Genomic DNA, 20,842 nt, shown 5'->3' with positions numbered 1-20,842 from the left:
TATATATATTTTTTTTTTTTGTGAGACAGAGTCTCACTCTGTCACCCAGTCTGGAGTGCAGTGGAGCAATCATGACTCATTGCTCATTGTAGCTTCAACCTCCTGGACTAATGCGATCCTCCCACCACAGCCTCCTGAGTAGCTGGGACCACAGGCAAACACCACCATGCCTGGCTAATTTTTTTTAACTTTATGTAGTGATGTAGTTGCCCAGGCTGGTCTTGAACTCCTAGGCTCAAGTTATCTTCCCACCTCAGCCTCGCTACATGCTGGGATTAGAGATGTGAGCCACCACACCTGGCCTCCCATATTTATGTAATATTTGTTAAATACATATAGCTTCCATATGATTAATAAAACATATATCCATTTAAGTAATGCAGAATTAACAGTAGTTTATTAGTAATCACGTATTTTATAAATCAACAGATACTTATAGTTATTACATGGGAATCCATAACCTGAAAGGGTTAGTTTTAAACTCATGATGAGTAACGGTGAACAGAAGTAAAATGTCAAATTGTAACTAAAAGTATGTTAGGACTACATTAGCAACAGAAGAATATGAACCTGAATGGAAGGCCTTGCATGTGTATTTGTCTGTGTGCCAATATACTGTCAGTGATCTCAAGCTACAGAATCCTTACTACCCTAGAGAGGGGAATAAAGCCATTTGCACATAAGAATTTAGGTCTTCTCTTCCTGTTGTAAAGGCCTCTGCCACTTTATAATACCTGCTATTTATGTTGACAGCAGTACTTGATGTTGATTAGTTCTTCAAATAACAAGCACTAAAATTAAACAAATGTTTTTGTTAGCTGAACAAAAGACTGTTTTTCACATACCAGAAACAGCAGGGTTAAGTGTGAGAGATGCAAAAGAAGCAGAATTCTGTTCAGAGGTATTCATTCCCCTATCCACACTAGACCAAGCAGCTGTTAAAATAAAAAACATCACTTGGAACCTTCAATTTGCAATCAGACTTGAAAGATATGTAAAGATTTAAAACTATGAGACTATTTAAAGATAACCTTAGAAATGAGAACCACTTAATATAGCAATAGCTACTATTTACTGAATATTTATTATGTAGCTGGGCCCCTTACACCAACCACTTCTAATCCTTACAGCAACTTTGCTAGGCAGTTTTGGAGCAATTAAGCGACTCACTGATAGCTAGAAAATAGCTGAGCCACGAATGCAACTTAAGTCAATTCCCAAAGCCTATGCTCTTTTCCACTATACCAAGCTGCATTATTATTTATCATAATTAAGCAACTACTTTGGGATAGCACTGAAATTGGTACTTGACTTTCATTACAACAAATCCTCACAATTACATAAGTATGAGGTTCATACAGGTTAAATAACTAGCCTGAACGTCCATAAAAGCTATCATGTAGAAGAATAGAGATTCATAACCTAATAGATCTGTGTGAACCAGTCCCTGTTCATTCCTCTATACCATGCTACTTTCTCAATATTTTCAAGACATTTCTTATTTTAAAGAATGTAAACCAGGCTGGGCGCGGTGGCTGAAGCCTGTAATCCCAGCACTTTGGGAGGCCGAGGCGGGTGGATCACGAGGTCAGGAGATCAAGATCAGTCTCTTTTCAGTGACCCATTACAAATCTAATTTAATATAGTTCCCTTTCATTTTCAATAAAGGTCCTAGTCTATCTAGGTAGGAATTCTAATTTGCTGTTTAATATTATCTGTAACAACATTAAGCAAATACCATCTCATTTATGTCCTAATTATGAAATGCTATATAGCTTTTACAAGTAAATTGTAGGCTGGGTGGAGTGGCTCATGCCTCTAATCCCGGCATTTTGGGGGGCCAAGGCAGGCAGATTACGAGGTCAGGAGTTCAAGACCAGCCTGGCCAACATGGTGAGACCCCATCTCTACTAAAAATACAAAAATTAGCTGAGCTGGGCATGGTGACACATGCCTGTAATCCCAGCTACTCGGGAGGCTGAGGCAGGAGAATTGCTTGAACTGGGACCCAGGAGGTGGAGGTTGCAGTGAGCCAAGATCGTGCCACTGCACTCCAGCCTGGGTGACACAGCAAGCCTCCATCTTAAATAAATAAATAAATAAATAAATAAAAGAAGCAGCAAATTGCAAATTGTAAATATCCCAAAAGGTCACACAATTCCTAACACTACTCCATAAAATTCAACCATTTCTTTTACCAAATATGAAAGGATGCTTCATAGCACAGAAATTAATGCTTTCTTCTCTGCTGAAAATGAGAGTGGGAATTTAGGGAAGGTCTTTTTTTTTTTTCTTTTTGAGAGGGAGTCTCACTCTGTTGCCCAGGCTGGAGTGCAGTGGCTCGACCTTGGCTCACTGCAATCTCCGCCTCCCAGGTTTAAGCAATTGTCCCGTCTCAGCTTCCCGAGTAGCTGGGATTACAGGCACGTGCCACCATGCCCAGCGATTTTTTTGTATTTTAGTACAGACAAGGTTTCACCATGTTGCCCAGGCTGGTCTTGGAACTCCTGGGCTCAAGCGATCTGCCCACCTCAGCCCTGCAAAGTGCCAGGATTATAGACATGAGCCACCACGCCCAGGCAAGGGAATGTCTCTTTCAAACAAGTTTTGATACCTCTACACAATTTTTCAATATAATGGCAAGGAAGGGAGAGCAAGCTTAAGAACAATATAATTAAATGATCTAGTGTTTGATTTTTGAGGGTGTTAGCTTTAAAAGAGAAGGGCCAGTGTTGGTGGCTCACACCTGTAATCCCAGCAGTTTGGGAGGCCAAGGCAGGTGGATCACCTGAGACTGGGAGTTCGAGACCAGCCTGACCAACATGGAGAAACCCCATCTCTACTAAAAATACAAAATTAGCCAGGCATGGTGGTGCTTGCCTGTAATACCAGCTACTCAGGAGGCTGAGGCAGGAGAATTGCTTAAACCTGGGAGGCAGAGGTTGTGGTGAGCCGAGATCGCGCCACTGCACTCCAGCCTAGGCAACAAGAGCAACAAGAGCAAAACTCCGTCTCAAAAAAAAAAAAAAAAAGTTCCAGAAAAAGCCTAACAACAAAGGAAGAAATATTTTTCTACTTACATACTAAAACTAAAAAGTTTCTAGTGTCTATTGCTCCCTCAAATTAGAACAGATAAATAAAAATATCTGCAACAAGCACAAGAGACAAAATCATATGTTTAATGCACAAGAAAGTATAACTAGATTTAAAAAATAAAACAGTAGGCAGACGTGGTGGCCCACATCTGTAATTCCAGCACTGTGAGAAGCCGAGGCAGGTGGATCACTTGAGCCAAGAGTTTGAGACCAGCCAGGGCAACATGGCGAAACTGTGTCTCTACAAAAAATACCAAAATTAGCCAGGTGTGGTGGCACATGCCTGTGGTCCCAGCTACTAAGGAGGCTAAGGCAGGAAGATCTTTTGAGCCCTGGAAGTCGAGGCTGCAGTGAGCAATGATCACACCACTGCACTCCAGCCTGGACAACAGAGTGTGACCCTCTCTCAAAAAATTAAAAACAAAACAAAACAAAAAAACACGAAGAGCTCATTAGACAAATGGGAAAATAACAAAAACAGACTATTCATAAAAGAAATAGAAATGACCAACAAAGGGCCGGGCATGGTGGCTCATGTCTGTCATCCCAGCACTTCGGGAGGCCAAGATAGATGGATCATGAGGTCAGGAGTTTGAGACCAGCCTGGCCAACATGGCCTGTCTCTACTAAAAGTACAAAAATTAGCCGGTTGTGGTGACAGGACCCTGTAATCCCAGCTACTCAGGAGGCTGAGGCAGGAGAATCACTTGAATCTGAGAGGTGGAGGTTGCAGTGTGCTGAGATTGTGCTGCACTCCAGCCTGGGCGACAGAGCGAGACTCCGTCTCAAACAAACAAACAAACAAGCAAACAAAAAAAGAAATGACCAAGAAAGTTGTGGAAAACTTTTCAATCTCATTAGCGATTCCAAAAAGTTAACCAAAATAATTTATGTATTTTTTGCTTATCGAATTAGAAAAGGCGAAAAATAAAAAATCCCCAACCTTGGTAAGCATATGATAAATGGGCACTTACACTGATACTTTGAGTATAAATTAGAACAACTCTCTTAGAAAATACTTAGGCACTATGTACTAGAGCATTATAAACATTCATATTCCCTTTAATCCAGTATCGCTCACAAGACTCTGTCCTTAAGAAATAACCGCAAAACATGGCCAGGTGTGGTGGCTCACACCTGTAATCCCAGCACTTTGGGAGGGTGGAGCAGGAAGAACCACTTGAGGTCAAGAGTTCTAAACCAGTGTGGCCAACATGGTGAAACCCCATCTCTACTAAAAAAATACAAAAATTAGCCAAGTGTGGTGGTGTGTGCCTGTAATCCCAACTACTTGGGTGGCTGAGGCACGGGAAATGCTCGAACCCAGGAGGCAGAGGTTGTAGTGAGCTGAAATCATGCCACTGCACTCCAGCCTGGGTAACAGAGCAAGACTCCATCTTAAAAACCACAACAAAAAAATCCCAAACAAATATATTCCGTGAAACATTATCTACAACAGTTAAAAAAAGGAAAATTGGCTGGACGCGGTGGCTCACGTCTGTAATCCTAACATTTTAGGAGGCCGAGGTGGGCGGATCACTTGAGGTCAGGAGTTTGAAACCAGCCTGGCCAACATGGTGAAACCCGTCTCTACTAAAAATACAAAAGAAAAATTAGCGGGTGTGGTGGCATATGCCTGTAATCCCAGTTACTTGGGAGGCTGAGGCAAGAGAATTGCTTGAACCCAGGAGGCAGAGGGTGTTGTGAGCCGAGATCATGCCATTGCATTCCAGCGTGATGGCGACAGAGTGAGACTCCATCTCAAAAAAAAAAAAAAGGAAAATTACTTCTTGAATAATGTGGGAATAGTTAAGTAAGTTATGCTATCCTTAAACATTATAGGGCCATTAAACATACTTACAAAAAGTAAGGAACATGTTTATGTTACAATGTTAAGTGGGGACTAGGGGAGACACAAACATGAATATTCAATTTGAGTTACATCAAAAACAAAAATACCAAAGCAAAACTATAGGCCGGGCACGATGGCTCACGCCTGTAATCCCAGCACTTTGGGAGGCCGAGGCTGGCAGATCATCTGAGGTCAGGAGTTCAAGATCAGCCTGGCCAACATGGCAGAACCCCGTCCCTACTAAAAAACAGAAAAATTAGCCAGGAATGGTGACACATGTCTGTAATCCCAGCTACTCGGGAGGCTGAGGTAGGAGAATCGCTTGAACCCGGGAGGTGGAGGTTGCAGTGAGCTGAGATTGCGCCACTGCACTCCAGCCTGGGAGACAGAGCGAGACTCCATTAAACAAACAAAAAACAACAAAAAACACTATACACAGTTGCGGGCAGGAGAAAGGGAGGGAGAAGAAATATAAGTAACAGTGGTTGTCACTAAGTGGCACAGTGGTAACTGTGGGATTTTCCTTATCATTTTGCAATTTCCCACACGTAATGGGGATTTCTTTTCTACAATACACACACACACACACACACACACACACACACACACACACAAATTAAGTTGCTTTTAACTTGATGGCTCTCAACAGAAATAAACTTCTCAACTACTGGTCTTTATATTAAAATCCAGAGGAAAATTTCATTATAAATAGGCAGCTTGCAGACTGTAAAATACTCTATAAGTGGATGTTATCAACTGTACTTCCATTTACTATTTTTATTTAGACTCAACAGAATTGTTGAAATTAATCAAAAAGTCTACTCACACATTACATGTATCACATCACTAAGAATATATAATTACACCAGTTAGCTACGTTGATAATCAAATGTGATAAAGTATGTGAAAGCACTATGTAAAGAGTAAATGATAAATGTTATTTACTTATTTAATTCCCACCCTGCTCTACAAAAAGGATGTGAGATGAGTTATTACTATTATTTCTGCAGAGCAGTACTTATTTTTCTATTCATAGTTTTTTTCCTATTTCTGAAAAATTAAAAATGTACAAGATTAGTAATTTTAAATAAACAAATTTTTCTAACACTTCTTACCAATGCCAGAAAATATTGAACGGTCACTCCAACTCCTTCCCCAGTCTTTTCCATTTGCATTAGCATCTCCAGTGTCTTGACTCCAGGCAGATGGCTCAGTTTTCCTCTTTCCTGCAGAAGCAGGTGAAACGGAGTTCCACTTCTCCTCACCTGCATTGATCTGTGAGGAGAGTTTTACAGATTTTTCATTCCAGCCTCCTCCATTGACAGTGAGGTTTTCATTCAATCCTGAAGAAACTTAAAGAAAAGAAAATGAAGATTAAAAAACAGGTATGTGACTTCTTAAAACTGGGATATTTTCACATTTCTATGATTGCTTGACTTATATTTATTACTCACTTCCCCTACTATCGTTTGATCACCAAGGATTGCCTTAATTTAAAAACAGGAGGCTTGAACATAACATATATACTAACAAAGTTGTTCACAGCAGAATGACTTGCTCAAAGGAAGTACAACAGAACAAACAGGAAAATGGCACATATTCTGAATACTCACCCACTAAGAATATGAAGACATTTCCTTAATTACATGTTCTTTCCTTAATTATTTATATGTATTACATTATGTATCAAGCAATGATTCTAAAACCTGGCTGCACATTAAAATTAACTGAAAAATTTATTAACAATAGACTCTGGAGCCTCAGACCAGACCAACTAAAATCAGAATCTTTGTGGTAGAGCCCAGGTATCAATATGTATGTACAGTGTACGTATGTACACACACACAAATACACATAGGTGTGTGTATAGATAAGTACATGTTTCTTTTTACATACATGTGTGTACGTGTTGTTTTTTTAAGCTTCCTGGATAACTAATGTGTAGCCAAGGTTGAGAACCATGGGCATGAAGGAAGCTGACAGTGCTAAGAGCAAGCACTGAAAAGCGTGAAATGAGGCTGGTCGCAGTGGCTCACGCCTGTAATCCCAGCACTTTGGGAGGCTGGGGGCAGGCGGATGACCTGAGGTCAGGGGTTCAAGACTAGCCTGGCCAACATGGTGAAACCCTGCCTCTACTAAAAACACAAAATTAGCCAGGCAAGTAGTTGCAAGTGCCTGTAATCCCAGCTACTCGGGAGGCTGAAGCAGAATTGTTTGAACCCAGGAGGCGGAGGTTGCAGTGAGCCGAGATTGTGCCATTGCACTCCAGCCTGGACAACAAGCAAAACTCTGTTTAAAAAAAAAAAAAAGCCTGATGCCTGTAATTTCAGCACTTTGGGAGGCCATGGTGGGTGGATCACCTGAGGTCAGGAGTTTGAGACCAGCCTGGCCAACAAGGTGAACCCCATCTCTACTAAAAAATACATAAATTAGCCAGGTATGGTGGCGGGTGCCTGTAACCCCTGCTACTCGGGAGGCTGAGGCAAGAGAATTGCTTGCACCCAGGAGGTGGAGGTTGCAGTTAGCCAAGACCATGCCATTACACTCCAGTCCGGGCAACAAGGGTGAAACTCCATCTCCAAAAAAAAAAAAAAAAGCCTGAAATAAGAAGGTGTTTTTTCATTTCCAAATTTATTTTACTACGACACTTTGGTTTTCAGGTCAGGCATAACACTCTACTTAATTCGATCTTTATCATAAATGAGTAAATAAAACATATTTTCTATTTATAAAGCAATGAAAAACTTTAGACTATAGTCCATTGTGAAATATTTGATACTTGACTGTCAAGGAAGCAGTTAAAACATTATAGGAACTAAGGCATTTTTTTTTTTTTTTTAACATACAAGCATCAAGTATTTTATCCGATATATGCTATATTAAACCCAAGCCCAACAAAAATCTTTCTTCTCTACTGACTTAAGTGATATAAACAAGATTCAAAGTTGCATATAAGCGACTACTGAATGTTTTTATATGTGGGGGAAAAAAGACTAGCACATCTCAAAGATTGTTAGAAGTGGGTGTGATTTTTCTTTTTATTTATTTTCCAAAATCTCTGGACTGTGATTATGTTACTTTATTAATTAAAAATCATTTTAAGACTTTTTTCTTTCCTTTTGTGTCATTCATTTGAGGAAAGAGGTATGTATATAAATTTCTATTTTGATGGGCCTTCAATTTAAGTTACATGTAATTGCTCTCACCCTGAAGTGTAGAATCTCCTTTTCCAGATTTAAAGTTGCTAACTTGAACATTTAGATGAGAATCACCTGGTTAAAATAGAAATAAAATTTATTTAATACTAAATAGGGCACTATGCACATTAAATTAGGAGTAACACATAAATTAATTTTTACTTATCTATTATAAATTGCTCCTTCAAGTGCTAAATTCTTCCACTGGAAAAAAGTCAATTTTACAACACATTTCACTTGTTGGTGAGGAACTGAGTTTTCTGGTTACCATGTTCTTAGTCAACTAAAATGCCAATAAAGAAACTGGAAAACTGCCTATGTACAGACAGAGTTTGCTATTCTACAACAGTTATCAAGATTATTTTAAGTAGGAACTGGAGTATTGGGCTCTGTAATTGGATTCAACTTTGCCACCTCTCAACAACACCGGCTGCCTTTTCAATAATCCTGGAAACAAACACATCAACTTATGAAGAACTTTGCCAGTATTTGGGACCAGGACTTAGGAAATATGGCAAGAGGTGAGAATACACATTATAACACAAAAATACTATTTCTCTGACACTAAAAAGCATAATGATCACAATGTTTAAAAAAATCAGCATGACATAGGATTGTGCTAGCAAGGATGGCATGCACAAGACAGCGAGAAAGAATCAACAAAAATACTAAAGCATAGCTAATATGTAACAGTGAAAATGGGTAAGTAGAAGTCATTGCTGTACCATGGCAATAAATTCCACCAAGTTATCAAGCAAAAAATAAAAGGTAACAAGGCTAAGAAAATGGTCTAGAAACAACTAAGGTGTGGGGAGGTGGGAAGGTCATTAACAAAAAGACAAGGAAGACACGCCAATGCCTTCCAGCAAATTGAACAGTATCACTTTGCAGACTGGTGTCTCCAGGGTAAAAATGACGGTAATGTAAAGAGTGGGCTACCAAGAAGCCACCAGTGTTGGATAGTATGAACATCTGAAATATGAATACTTGAGAGAAAGAACATTAGCTCAATCTTTGAAGTTCTGGTCTAGCTCTATCAAACATTTATGATATTCTCAAAAAGCTGGGGTGATAAGAAATCCAGACACAACCTGCACTAACCAGAACATGCATGATTCATCTTGGAATGAAAGCTCTCAACATGCAAAATGGTGATAAATCATTTCATTTAATAAATGTCTTAACCACTCTAAGGAACAGAGATGCAAGAGAGTTGGGGCAAAGTGATACACACTAGAAAAGGGGAAACATCATTTTCTCATATGACTCAAAGCAGAAAGGCAAATTTTAATTTAATAGGCCAGTCATCAGGCAATATGTAACAAGTAACACTGCTGGTATTCGGTAAACCGATACATGGTTCACAATACTCTCATGAAGAAGGGTATATCAGCACAATGACGTTAGCATTCAAAATAGTCAGATTTTGACATAATGATATTTTGTACATCTGAATAAAAGGAGTTTGATTTGATGTACCACTGTGTTATGTTCCACTAATATACCTTTATTCTTCTTGGAACCAACAGGAAATGATGCGGTTGTAAGTTGCTCGGTGGTAACTGTGATGGTATTTTCTATCCCAGGGATAGTTGAATCCAATGAACCAGAATCAGTCAGCACCTTATCACGTTTACGCTGCTGTCGTTTCTCTCTGTGACTAATTTTAGTTTCCCAGGCTCCTGACATAGCCCCAGAAAAAAAATGTTATTCAGTAAGGGGAAGACAAAAAAGTTATAGTTTGGGGGGAGAAAATGGGGTGGAGCACATAAAATATCATGATAAATTTAGATGTTAAGCTAAAACCAAGAGTGTTGATTATATTAACTCATCCTAAGAACGTGTTCTAATTTCATTATGTTGTTTTAGGCAACTGCTATTATTTATTCTGGTAATTTTTATCAAATCTGTCATCTATGGTTTAGAAAATGTGATATATATAAGTCATCTTGTCTATCTTTTTTTATCTTGCTAGGTAGAAGTGATAGGAGTATTATATATAATCACTAATAAATGGGTTTATTAGGTGGTGATAATAAATGACTAAAATTTTGTACGAAGTCTTTCAGGAATGGTATATTTAAGAACCACGGGGGAAAAGCAAACAAATCATAATTCCAGGAGACAAAGACAAGATGAATGACTTTTTAATTGCTCAAAATACTGAGCTTGACTTTAAATTTCAAGGCAGTTCCCTTCAGAAAAAGCACTACTGGATCCTTAACAAAAGTGTTTCCTAACAGTGTCACAGCTCTATATATTAAGGTCTACAGTAATAAAAAAGAGCTAAATACAAAATTAAGTAAAACAAATGCAGCTTTTATATAATACACTTTGATAAAAAAGGATTAAAAATTTTTCTACAGTCCTTTCCCTTGCTCAAGTACCTTCATCAACTTCCTTTCCATCATGGCGTGAACTGTTTTGCACTGCTTTAGCATCTGACTTTGATTTCTTCTTATTTTTCTTTGACTGAAAGTAAAATAGAATGTTACTTAATATTTCGTTATGTTTTTGAATAAGTAGGAGTCAGTAAAATACATAATGAAATGTATGATGCTGACAACTAAAAAAATTTAATGTTTAATTTAAAAAACTTAACATATTAAGTGGCAATAATAATCATATGAGGTTACCATTGAGTGAGTGGTTACTATATGTTAAGTATTCTGTACTCATTTTCTTATTTATTCCTTAAAAGAAACTTGCTGGAGAAGGTATTAGCCCCATTTTAGAGATGAGGAAATGAAAACTTAGAGGTGTTAAATATTAACTAAATTGTACCACATCATATTGTTAGTAAAGTAAGTCATAATTAGGAACTAGGTCTGTCTGGCTCCAAAGCCTGTGCCCTTCCACATCATGCTAATATAAGTTACATCATAAATAAGGTACTGTAATAACGGTGTTTTCGAAGCAAAAAATTAAAACCTATTGCGACATGTTCAGATGAAAAATTATGTGGTCATTATTGGTTTTTGGATTGCATAAAGCAGATTGTTGCTATATCCTATGTATAACAAATTAGTGAGTCAATTGTACATAGCAGGTAATATTTTGTCAGTTTCAAAGCAATGTGAAAATACCTAGGATTTGTATATAGATGTTTAATAATTCAATCCAGATAAAATACCTATACGCATACAAGCTATGGCTGTTTTCGAATGATATTCCAATTCTCTTCTGCTAATATTATTCTATCCTTTCAAAAGCTTGCTAAAAACGAAATAAGCCATAATTTCTGTATTTCGATAAGTGCTTCCAAAAGAGAATTAACGTTTATAAAATAGTATTTTTATACTTTGTATTCACTTATTTAGCTATTTATTGAGATCAGCTATGTATGTATTACTGCACACTATCTTTTTTTTTTTTTTTCTCCAAGATGGAGTCTTGCTCTGTCGCCCAGGCTGGAGTGCAGTGGCACCATCTCGACTCACTGTAACCTCCACCTCCTGGGTTCAAGCAATTCTCCTGCCTCAGCCTCAGGAGTAGCTGGGATTACAGGCACCTGCCACCACGCCTGGCTAATTTTTGTATTTTTAGTAGAGACAGGGCTTCACCATGTTGGCCAGGCTGGTCTCAAACTCCTGACCTTGTGCTCTGCCCGCCTTGGCCTCCCAAAGTACTGCACACTATTTTAAAGGCAGTAAATGAATTTGAGCAAGTGAGTAAGCAATGACAGAAAATTGCTTTTCCTATCAATAAAAAACTTGCATATATTCTCAAGTGACATGATCTCTTCAAAGTGATTAAAAATTGTCTTTGACAAGAGATTACATTAAAAAACTAATTTTTTAACTGACCTCATAATTGATTTGCATTTGTTCATTTTGCTGCATGTTTTCATTATCATTAACATGTATGTTTAATATACTGTTTTATTACAGTATGTATAATTAATATACTGCTTTATTACATGTACTAAACTAGCCTCACATCCACTTAAAAAAAAAAAAAGATATGTGGAGATACCATCCACATACCATAACATTCACCCTTTTAAAGGTGCACAATTCAGTGGTTTTTAGTATATATGAAATTGCACAACTATCAAAATTATTATTATTATTTTTTTTTTTTTTTGAGACAGAGTCTTGCTCTGTCACCCAAGCTGGACTGCAGTGCTATGATCTCAGCTCACTGCAACCTCTGCCTCCCAGGTTCAAGTGATTCTCCCGCCTCAGCCTCCCGAGTAGCTGGGATTATAGGTGCCCACCACCACATCCAGATAATTTTTATATTTTTAACAGAGATGGGATTTCACCATGTCGGCCAGGCTGGTCTCGAACTCCTGACCTCAAGTGATCTGCCTTGGCCTCCCAAAGTGTTGGGATTATAGGCGTGAGCCACTGCTCCCAGCCTCAAAATTATTATTTAATCCCAAAAAAGAAACTCTGTGATGATTAGTGTTTACTCCCAGCTCCTCTTTTCTCACTGGCAACCATGATTCTACTTTCTTTGTCTTTACCATAGCCACTCTTAAGTAAAGATAACACATTGAACATCTGTCAATTACAGTTGAGCAGAGGCAGCAAACTTTTTCTGCAAAGGATCAAACAGTAAATATGTTAGGCTTTGCAAGCCATAGGGTTTTGGAGCAACCACATAACTCTGCTCATATAGCATGAAAGCAGCCACATACAATTTATAAACAAAGGGGTGTGACTACGTTCCAATAAAATTTTATTTACAAAAACAGGCATCTGGCTGGATTTGGGGTATCAGAGTTTGCTATCCTTGGTCTAGAGCAGTGCTGGCCAACAGAAATATAATGCAAGCCACATACATATTTTAAAAAATTTCTAGTAGACACATTTTTAAGTTAAAATAGGTGACAATTTAAATATTTAACACAACGTATCCTATAATACTGTCATTTCAACAAGGAACTCATATTTAAAAAGCAACACAATAAGATAGTATGTAAAAGAAAACAAAGTAAGTCTTCGAAATCTGGCACGTATTTTACACTTAACAGCAATCTCAATTTGGACTAGTCACTTTTTTTTTTTTTTTTTTTTTGAGACGGAGTTTCACTCTTGTTGCCCAGGCGGGAGTGCAATGGCGCAATCTCAGTTCACCGCAACCTCTGCCTCCTGGGTTCAAGCGATTCTCCTGCCTCAGCCTCCTGAGAAGCTGGGATTACTGGCATGCGCTACCATGCCCGGCTAATTTTGTATTTTTAGTAGAGACAGGGTTTTTCTGTGTTGGTCAGAGTGGTCTCAAACTTCCGACCTCAGGTGATCCACCCACCTCGGCCTCCCAAAGTGCTGGGATTACAGGCGTGACCACCGCGCCCAGCTGAACTAGTCACATTTTAAGTGCTCACTATCCACACGTGGCAAGTGGCCACCATACTGGACACTGCAGGTCCACAGGAACTAAAGTAGGTATCCCCATTTTACACATAGAAACTGAGGCCATAAAAAGTGTTTAAGATTGCTGAGTGTGGTGGCTCACACCTGTAATCCCAGCAATTTGGAAGGTTGAGGTGGGAGGATCACTTGAGCTCAGGAGTATGAGACCAGCCAGGGCAACACACACGGAGATTCTCTCTCTCAAAAAAAAAAATCAGTGGGGGTGGCGGCATGCAGGCTGAGGTGGGAGGATCACTCAAGCCTGGGAGGTTGAGGCTGCAGTGAGCTGTGATCATGTCACTGTATTCCAGCCTGGGTAACAGGGTGAGACCCTGTCTCAAAAAAACTCCAAAAAAAAAAAACAAAGAAGAGTGTCTAAGAGGCCGGGCACGGTGGCTCACGCCTGTAACCCCAGCACTTTGGGAGGCCGAGGCGGGCAGATCATGAGGTTAGGAGATGGAGACCATCCTAGCTAACACGGTGAAACCCTGTCTCTACTAAAAATACAAAAAATTAGCCAGGTGTAGTGGCACGTGCCTGTAGTCCCAGCTACTCGGGAGGCTGAGGCAGGAGAATCGCTTGAATCCGGGAGGCGGAGGCTGCAGTGAGCTGAGATTGCGCCACTGCACTCCAGCCTGGGTGACAGAGAGAGGCTCCATCTCAAAAGAGCGTCTAAGAGCATCATAGGATACAGCGGTGAAACTAGGACTAAATTCCAGCTCTGATCCAGTTTACCCTCGCAAATAACCTCTTAGTCTCCCTACATTTAACTCTAAATACAAATTTAATCATACATTAGCTATGTGGCTTTGGGCTAAATCATTCTAAACCCTTTTCCCCAATTGTCATATGGACAAAAATTCCTACTAATCTCATATAAGGTTATTTTAAGAATTAAAACAAAAAGTGAAAAGACTCTGTTAACTACAAAGTAGTATATATAAATAAGATTTTTCTTTTTTAAGAAGGGAGACTTTGAAAAAATAATAAAAATTATGTTTACACGGAAATATCTGGGGATTTGTAACTAAAAATCTGTAGAAAAAGATTATCTTAGATTAGGCTTAAATATTATTTGATTTTACTACTGCCTTTAAAAGTAATTAACAATAGGTCAGGCAAGGTGGCTCACACCTGTAATCCCAGCACTTTGGGAGGCCGAGGCAGGCAGATCACCTGAGGTCAGGAATTTGAAACCAGCCTTGGCCAACAGGCTGAAACCCCATCCCTACTAAAAATACAAAAATTAGCCAGGCGTGGTGGCAGTCGCCTATAATCCCAGCTACTCGGGAGGCTGGGGCAGGAGAATCGCTTGAACCTGGGAGGCGGAGGTTGCAGTGAGCCAAGACCACGCCATTACACTCCAGCCTGGGTGACAGGGCAAGACTCCATCTCAAAAAAATAAAATAAAATAAAGTTATTAACAAGAACACCCATCCTGATAAGATTAAATAAAATAACAGCTTATGAAAAGCTTTAAAATCAATATGTGATATATACTGCTATTTGCCCTGGCCATACTACTGAAGCAAACATCTTACTTCTTAGCAGCTCCACTTTAGCTAAGACTTTTGAAGGAAGCTGGTAGCATAAAGCTCTGGCTTCCTTGTTACCAGTTCTTTTTTCCCTAACTTGTTGTCAGGCTCTACCATAGAACTGAGTGGATAATTAAACTGGTCTTCTCTTAAATGGTCTTCATACAACCAAGATTTATAAAATAACTACTATGTGTCAGACACTGTTTTAGGAGCCAAGTATACATAACTAAATACAAGTCTTTACTGATAGCAACTGCGCTATAATCTAATAGGAGAATGACACGCAAGTGAGACATTAGGAAAAATTCTTATTGGCTGGGCACGGTGGCTCATGCCTGTAACCCCAGCACCTGGAAGGCTGAGGTGGGTGGATTACCTGAGGTGAGGAGTTTGAGACCAGGCTGGCCAACACAACAAAACCTATCTCTACTAAAAATACAAAAATTAGCCAGGCGTGGTGGTGCATGCCTATAATCACAGCTACTCGGGAGGCTAAGGCAGAAGAATCGCTTGAACCCGGGAGGTGGAGGTTGCAGTGAGCCGAGATCACACCATTGCACTCCAGACTGGGCAACAAGAGCGAAATTCCATCTCAAAAAAAAGAAAAAATTCTTATCTTCAAGTTTCCTTCCCAATGTATCTTATCAATCCAATTAATTTTCATTCTTACTTTAAAAAAAAACCGCTGCAGATACTTCCTACCTTTTACAAGGTCTAACTTCCTTATATGACATATGATGTCTTCCACAAATTGATCTCAACCTTATATTCCTTTATTCATACATATGAGCATTTGATTCCTACAAGACTGGTATCTCTTTGAACATTCCTGTTTTTGACCAAGCTGCACTGACTGTGGATTTTTTCTCAGAACAAAGTGCTGGAGTGATTTTCTTTGCACCTGAATCATCTGCTCCCCTACCGATGTTCAATGCCTGAAATGGCCTGTACTCATTTTTTTTTTCTGACCCAGCTCACGTTCCACTCCATTTGCTTTATCTGTATCACTGTCCCCCTTTTCCTTTCCCCTAAATACATATAATCTTGCATCTCAAAACATTTAAAACCGACAAAGATTTGGCCATTTGTCACAAACTTCCTTGGGACATTTCCAGTATGGCTATACCTTTCCATGTGTTCAAGTGTTCCCAGTTTTCTAATAGTAATATAAGCTTCTTAAAAGCAAGAGAATAAGAGATATTTCATTATATTCTCAACAGAATATCTACTTCCCTTTATTTGAATGCTTCATGATCGGCACTGATAGAAATATGCTTTTGAGGAAGCCTGTCTAGCATTTGAAATTAGCAGGGGTTCAGATGCTGCATGAAGCAAACGACCTTTAACCCAAAACCTCTGAAATTATTCAAAACAGTCATCACTCAACGTATCAGAAGTCATCTCAAAAAATCTGTATGTAAATTTTCCTATTAGCTTTCATTAAAATTTCACACTATGTCTTCTTTCCATCTTATATACATAATACAGATATTACCAACAAAGTAGGCTATAATATAGTCCCATTAGAAAAAAATCTTTGTCTGTGTTATATGTTAAGTACATGTATAGGCATGTGTGCACACATATGTGCATGTATACATACACACACCATAACACTCCTAAAAGAGGAATGAGTTAAATGACAATGAATACATATCCACTGGGACTACAAACAATATTTGCACCTGGAACAGCAAATGGCTCCATTCTTTTTTTTTTTTTTTTTTGAGACAGAGTCTTGCTCTGTCACCCAGGCTGGAGTGCAGTGGCAAAATCTCAGCTCACTGCAAGCTCCGCCTCTGGGGTTCACGCCATTCTCCTGCCTCAGCCTCCCGAGTTTCTGGGACTACAGACGCCCGCCACCATGCCCGGCTAATTTTTTGTATTTTTAGTAGAGGCGGGGTTTCACCGTGTTAGCAAGAATGGTCTCGATCTCCTGACCTCGTGATCCGCCCGCCTCGGCCTCCCAAAGTGCTGGGATTACAGGCATGAGCCACTGCGCCCAGCTGGCTCCATTCTTTTAAATCTAGATGATGAGCTGGATGCGGTGGTACGTGCTTGTAATCCCAGCACTTCGGAGGGGCTGAGGGGGGCCGATCACTTGAGGCCAGGAGTTTGAGACCAGCCTGGGCAACATGGCAAAACTCTGTCTCTACAAAAAATAAAAAATTAGCTGGGCATAGTGGTGCACACCTGTAATCCTGGCTACTCGGCAGACTGAGGTGGGAGGATCACTTGAGCCCAGGAGGTCGAGGTTGCAGTGAGCCAAGATTGCACCACTGCACTCCAGCTTGGACGACAGAGCAAGACCTTGTCTCAAACAAACAAAAAAATCTAGATGACGAAAAAGCTTTGATAAACAATCATTAGACCCACCATTACAACTTTCTAAAACTGCTAAAGATATATACTGAATAAGACAGATCGATAATTCCTTAGGAAATTATGATGAATAAGTTCCAAAAATTCTAATATCTCATTAGGAGTTACTCAAAATAAGCAAATAAGCAGTGCCAATACCCAATTGCTAATCAATATATGGAATATATGGTAACTCACTTAAATACCTGAGTAAATATGCCAGATAAAGGGGTCTGCTATCACTCTTGTAACAGTGGGTTAAATAAGCTTGTTGTTCTCATACTTCTATGGGAAAAAATTGAGCATATACCCCAAAATGTTTGTTTATAAATTTTATACACATTCTACTACACCGATAGTGTATACATTTGTAAACTATAACTATTTTTAGTGATAGCAATATGAATGTACATGCTTCATTCTTTTGAATATCTTCTAAATCCATTCATTTTAATATTTGGTATTAAATATTGTTATATTTGAAAAAGTAAGAAGATCAAAATGGAAGACACATGACTGGCCACGCTTACTGAAATATGACACTAATTTTTCAATCTAATTCTCCAACTATGCAAAAGTTTTTGTGAAAATTCAGCCAGTAAATTTTAATCTTCTTTAACATCAATATATTGTTTCTGCTTGATCAGAAAGTTCTACATTTTTTGGTACTTTTCTACTTTATTATTATTATTATTATTATTATTATCATCATCATCATTTTGTTCTTATTATTACCATGGGTGAGATAGTTTTTTTTGTATTTTTAACAAGTGAATTCACTAAAAAGACAAAATTTTACATCTGGTCTATAGCTATTACCTACATAGTTCCATTTAAATTCTCAGAGTAACCCTAGGTAAATGCTATTCTCTCCATTTTGTAGATGAGAAAAGGGAGGCACAAGTGATTACTAACCAACCCCCAAATCACATCATTAGTCAAGCGTTAGAACTGGAATTGGATCCCATGTACTCATGCTCTGGAATCTGGGCTGTTAGGCTATTTTTCTGTTAGAAAATTGCTCCCAAGCTGGGCAGATATGAGGATTTTCACATCTAACATACAAATGCTCTTTAATAACAAATCACGCAATGATGTAAATTTGTCAGAATACACTCTTCATTGCATGAGTTTCTTTCAAAAACTGGCTATTTTCTGACATCTTGTTAAGTAAGCTTTCCTTAAGCATGAAGGGGCAGATTCAGTATAAATTCTTTGTAAAAGTATCTGGTAAGCAGACAACCATTTATCTTTATAAAAAAGATAAACAGACTTGGAACACTTTATTTTTCATAAAAGAAAAATAGGCCAGTCAAGGTGGCTCACACCTGTAATCCCAAAATATTGGGAGGCCGAGGTGGGAGGATTGTTTGAGGCCAGGAGTTCGAGACCAGCCTGGGTGACTAAGCAATTCTGTCTCTGTCAAAAAAGGAAGGAAGGAAGGAAGGAAGGAAGGAAGGAAGGAAAGAAGGAAGGAAGGAAGGAAGGAAAGGAAAGGAAACAGAGAAAGGGAGAAAGGAGAAAAAATGTATGACTCGCTTTTAAAAGTTGTTCAGCTTTATCAAAGTATTTTGCTACAACAGAGTCAATGAATCCTCTTTGTAGAATCTTTGCATCATAAAAGATGATTATCACCTTCACCCTTACTGTAATTTGAAGGTCTTCCAATTTGCAATCTGGCATTCATCTCTTTTGTCATCATAGTTTTCTAGAAATAATGTAGTAAATAAATTTCACACATGGTGTTATCTCTCCCTAACTCCCCATTTATTTTTTTGTTTAATTCCAGTCAAAGCCGTCCATCAGTGGTTTTGTTTAGTTTTTCCGCAAACATTCAAAAAAGTTAAGTACGTGATTTACTGTTGAGAATATATCTTTGTGGATATCTCTGGTTGCTCACAAAAGTGGTTCTTCATGTGTTTCATTATTGAAATAGAATCTAGCAAGTACCCCCAAGCTTTAATGTTAGAAACATCTGTACATTATCCCTACCAGGCTGGGTAATTTGCTCTGGTACTAATTTATTTAACATCATTAGCAACATTTTTATCCTGCATCAAACACTATATGCTAACGAATGAATGCATTTTGGTTGGCTGTAATATTGTTTTTTGCTAATTACCACGGCAGAGGAACAAGTGTTTCCCCATAGTACTTCTTTCTCTATTTAAATAAGAAACCCTCAAGAAATGCATCCAGTCATTTATAATTAAATTCAGTAAAATTTTGTCATACAGAATAATGCATAAATAAATATCTCTAAAAAAACTAGAAATCCCAGTTTTTACATTTTGAATGCTTCTAAGCATATCTTGCTAAATTAGAATAGTTTCACAGTGTCATTAGCTAAAATTTCAAGGCACAGTATAATTAGGCAAAGTTTTTATTTTAAATACCAAAAGTAGAAATATATTTTTATTTCAAAACCCCTTCTTGATGATTTCACTATCTGGACCAATTTATATAACATCTGATTAAATCTTCATAACTTCATGGTGATGTAGCTGATAGAGTTCTTACTGGAAATAATAGTGTCCACTTCCTTTTTCTTTTCTTTCTTACTTTTTTTTCTTTTTGAGACAGGCTTTCACTGTTGCCCAGGCTGGAGTGCAGTGCTGTGATCAAGGCTCACTGCAGCCTTGACCTCCTGGGCTCAAGTGATCCTCCTACCTCAGCTTCCCACGTAGCTGGGACTATGGGCATGCGCCATCATGCCTGGCTAATTTTTGTATTTTTGTATTTTTTTTGAGATAGAATCTCACTCTGTTGCCCAGGCTGGAGTGCAATGGCACAATCTCAGCTCATTGCAACCTCCACCTCCTGGGTTCAAGCAATACTCCTGTCTCAGCCTCCTGAGTAGCTGGGACTACGGGCACGTGCCACTATGCCCAGCTAATTATTTTGTATTTTTTAGTAGAGACGGGGTTTCACCATGTTAGCCAGGATGGTCTCGATCTCCTGACCTCATAATCTGTCCACCTGGGCCTCCCAAAGTGCTGGGATTACAGGCGTGAGCCACCGCACCTGGCCAATTTTTGTGTTTTTTGTAGAGACAAGTTTCACCATGTTGCCCAGGCTGGTCTCGAACTCCTAGGCTCAAGCAATCCACCCACCTTGGCCTCCCAAAGTGCTGGGATTACAGGCATCATCCACCACACACAGGTGAGTATTTCTAATATTAGACAATACCCAAACAATAAGTGATATCAGTTATTAGAGTGGCAAAAAGTACATGTTGGCAGCAAGAGTAATCTATTCAAATGGCTAACTGCCCCCTTAGCAGATTTTGACAGAGAATTGCAAAGTACAAAGAAAGGCACAGTGTACAATTCATGCCAAAAAGACCAATTTAAGGAGTATAATCTATTATCTGTATAGTATCAAAACTATCACAAGGGGGACACTGTACAAATTTTAAGTGACACTATCCTTATCATAA

General features: G+C 38.8%; 1 protein-coding gene across 4 annotated transcripts in view; it reads right to left on the bottom strand.

The window, feature by feature from the left end:
* MTDH (metadherin) overlaps positions 1 to 20,842 on the bottom strand; it is an 87,087-nt gene that overhangs the window by 33,549 nt on the left and 32,696 nt on the right. For 2 of the 4 annotated variants that reach the window (XM_032760104.2, XM_058443693.1), the window contains exons 3-7: positions 10,532 to 10,616; positions 9,650 to 9,826; positions 8,154 to 8,219; positions 6,063 to 6,299; positions 846 to 935 (exon numbers count right to left, since the gene is read on the bottom strand). In XM_032760104.2, the coding sequence (XP_032615995.1) occupies positions 846 to 935; positions 6,063 to 6,299; positions 8,154 to 8,219; positions 9,650 to 9,826; positions 10,532 to 10,616 (655 nt within the window). The remainder of the gene's footprint in view (positions 1 to 845; positions 936 to 6,062; positions 6,300 to 8,153; positions 8,220 to 9,649; positions 9,827 to 10,531; positions 10,617 to 20,842) is intronic. The other 2 variants (XM_032760100.2, XM_032760101.2) reach the window with 1 other exon arrangement.

This window comes from Hylobates moloch, unplaced genomic scaffold (genome assembly GCF_009828535.3).
Source record: "Hylobates moloch isolate HMO894 unplaced genomic scaffold, HMol_V3 SCAFFOLD_9, whole genome shotgun sequence".
NCBI lineage: Eukaryota > Metazoa > Chordata > Mammalia > Primates > Hylobatidae > Hylobates > Hylobates moloch.
This window is presented reverse-complemented; position numbering and strand designations above follow the sequence as displayed.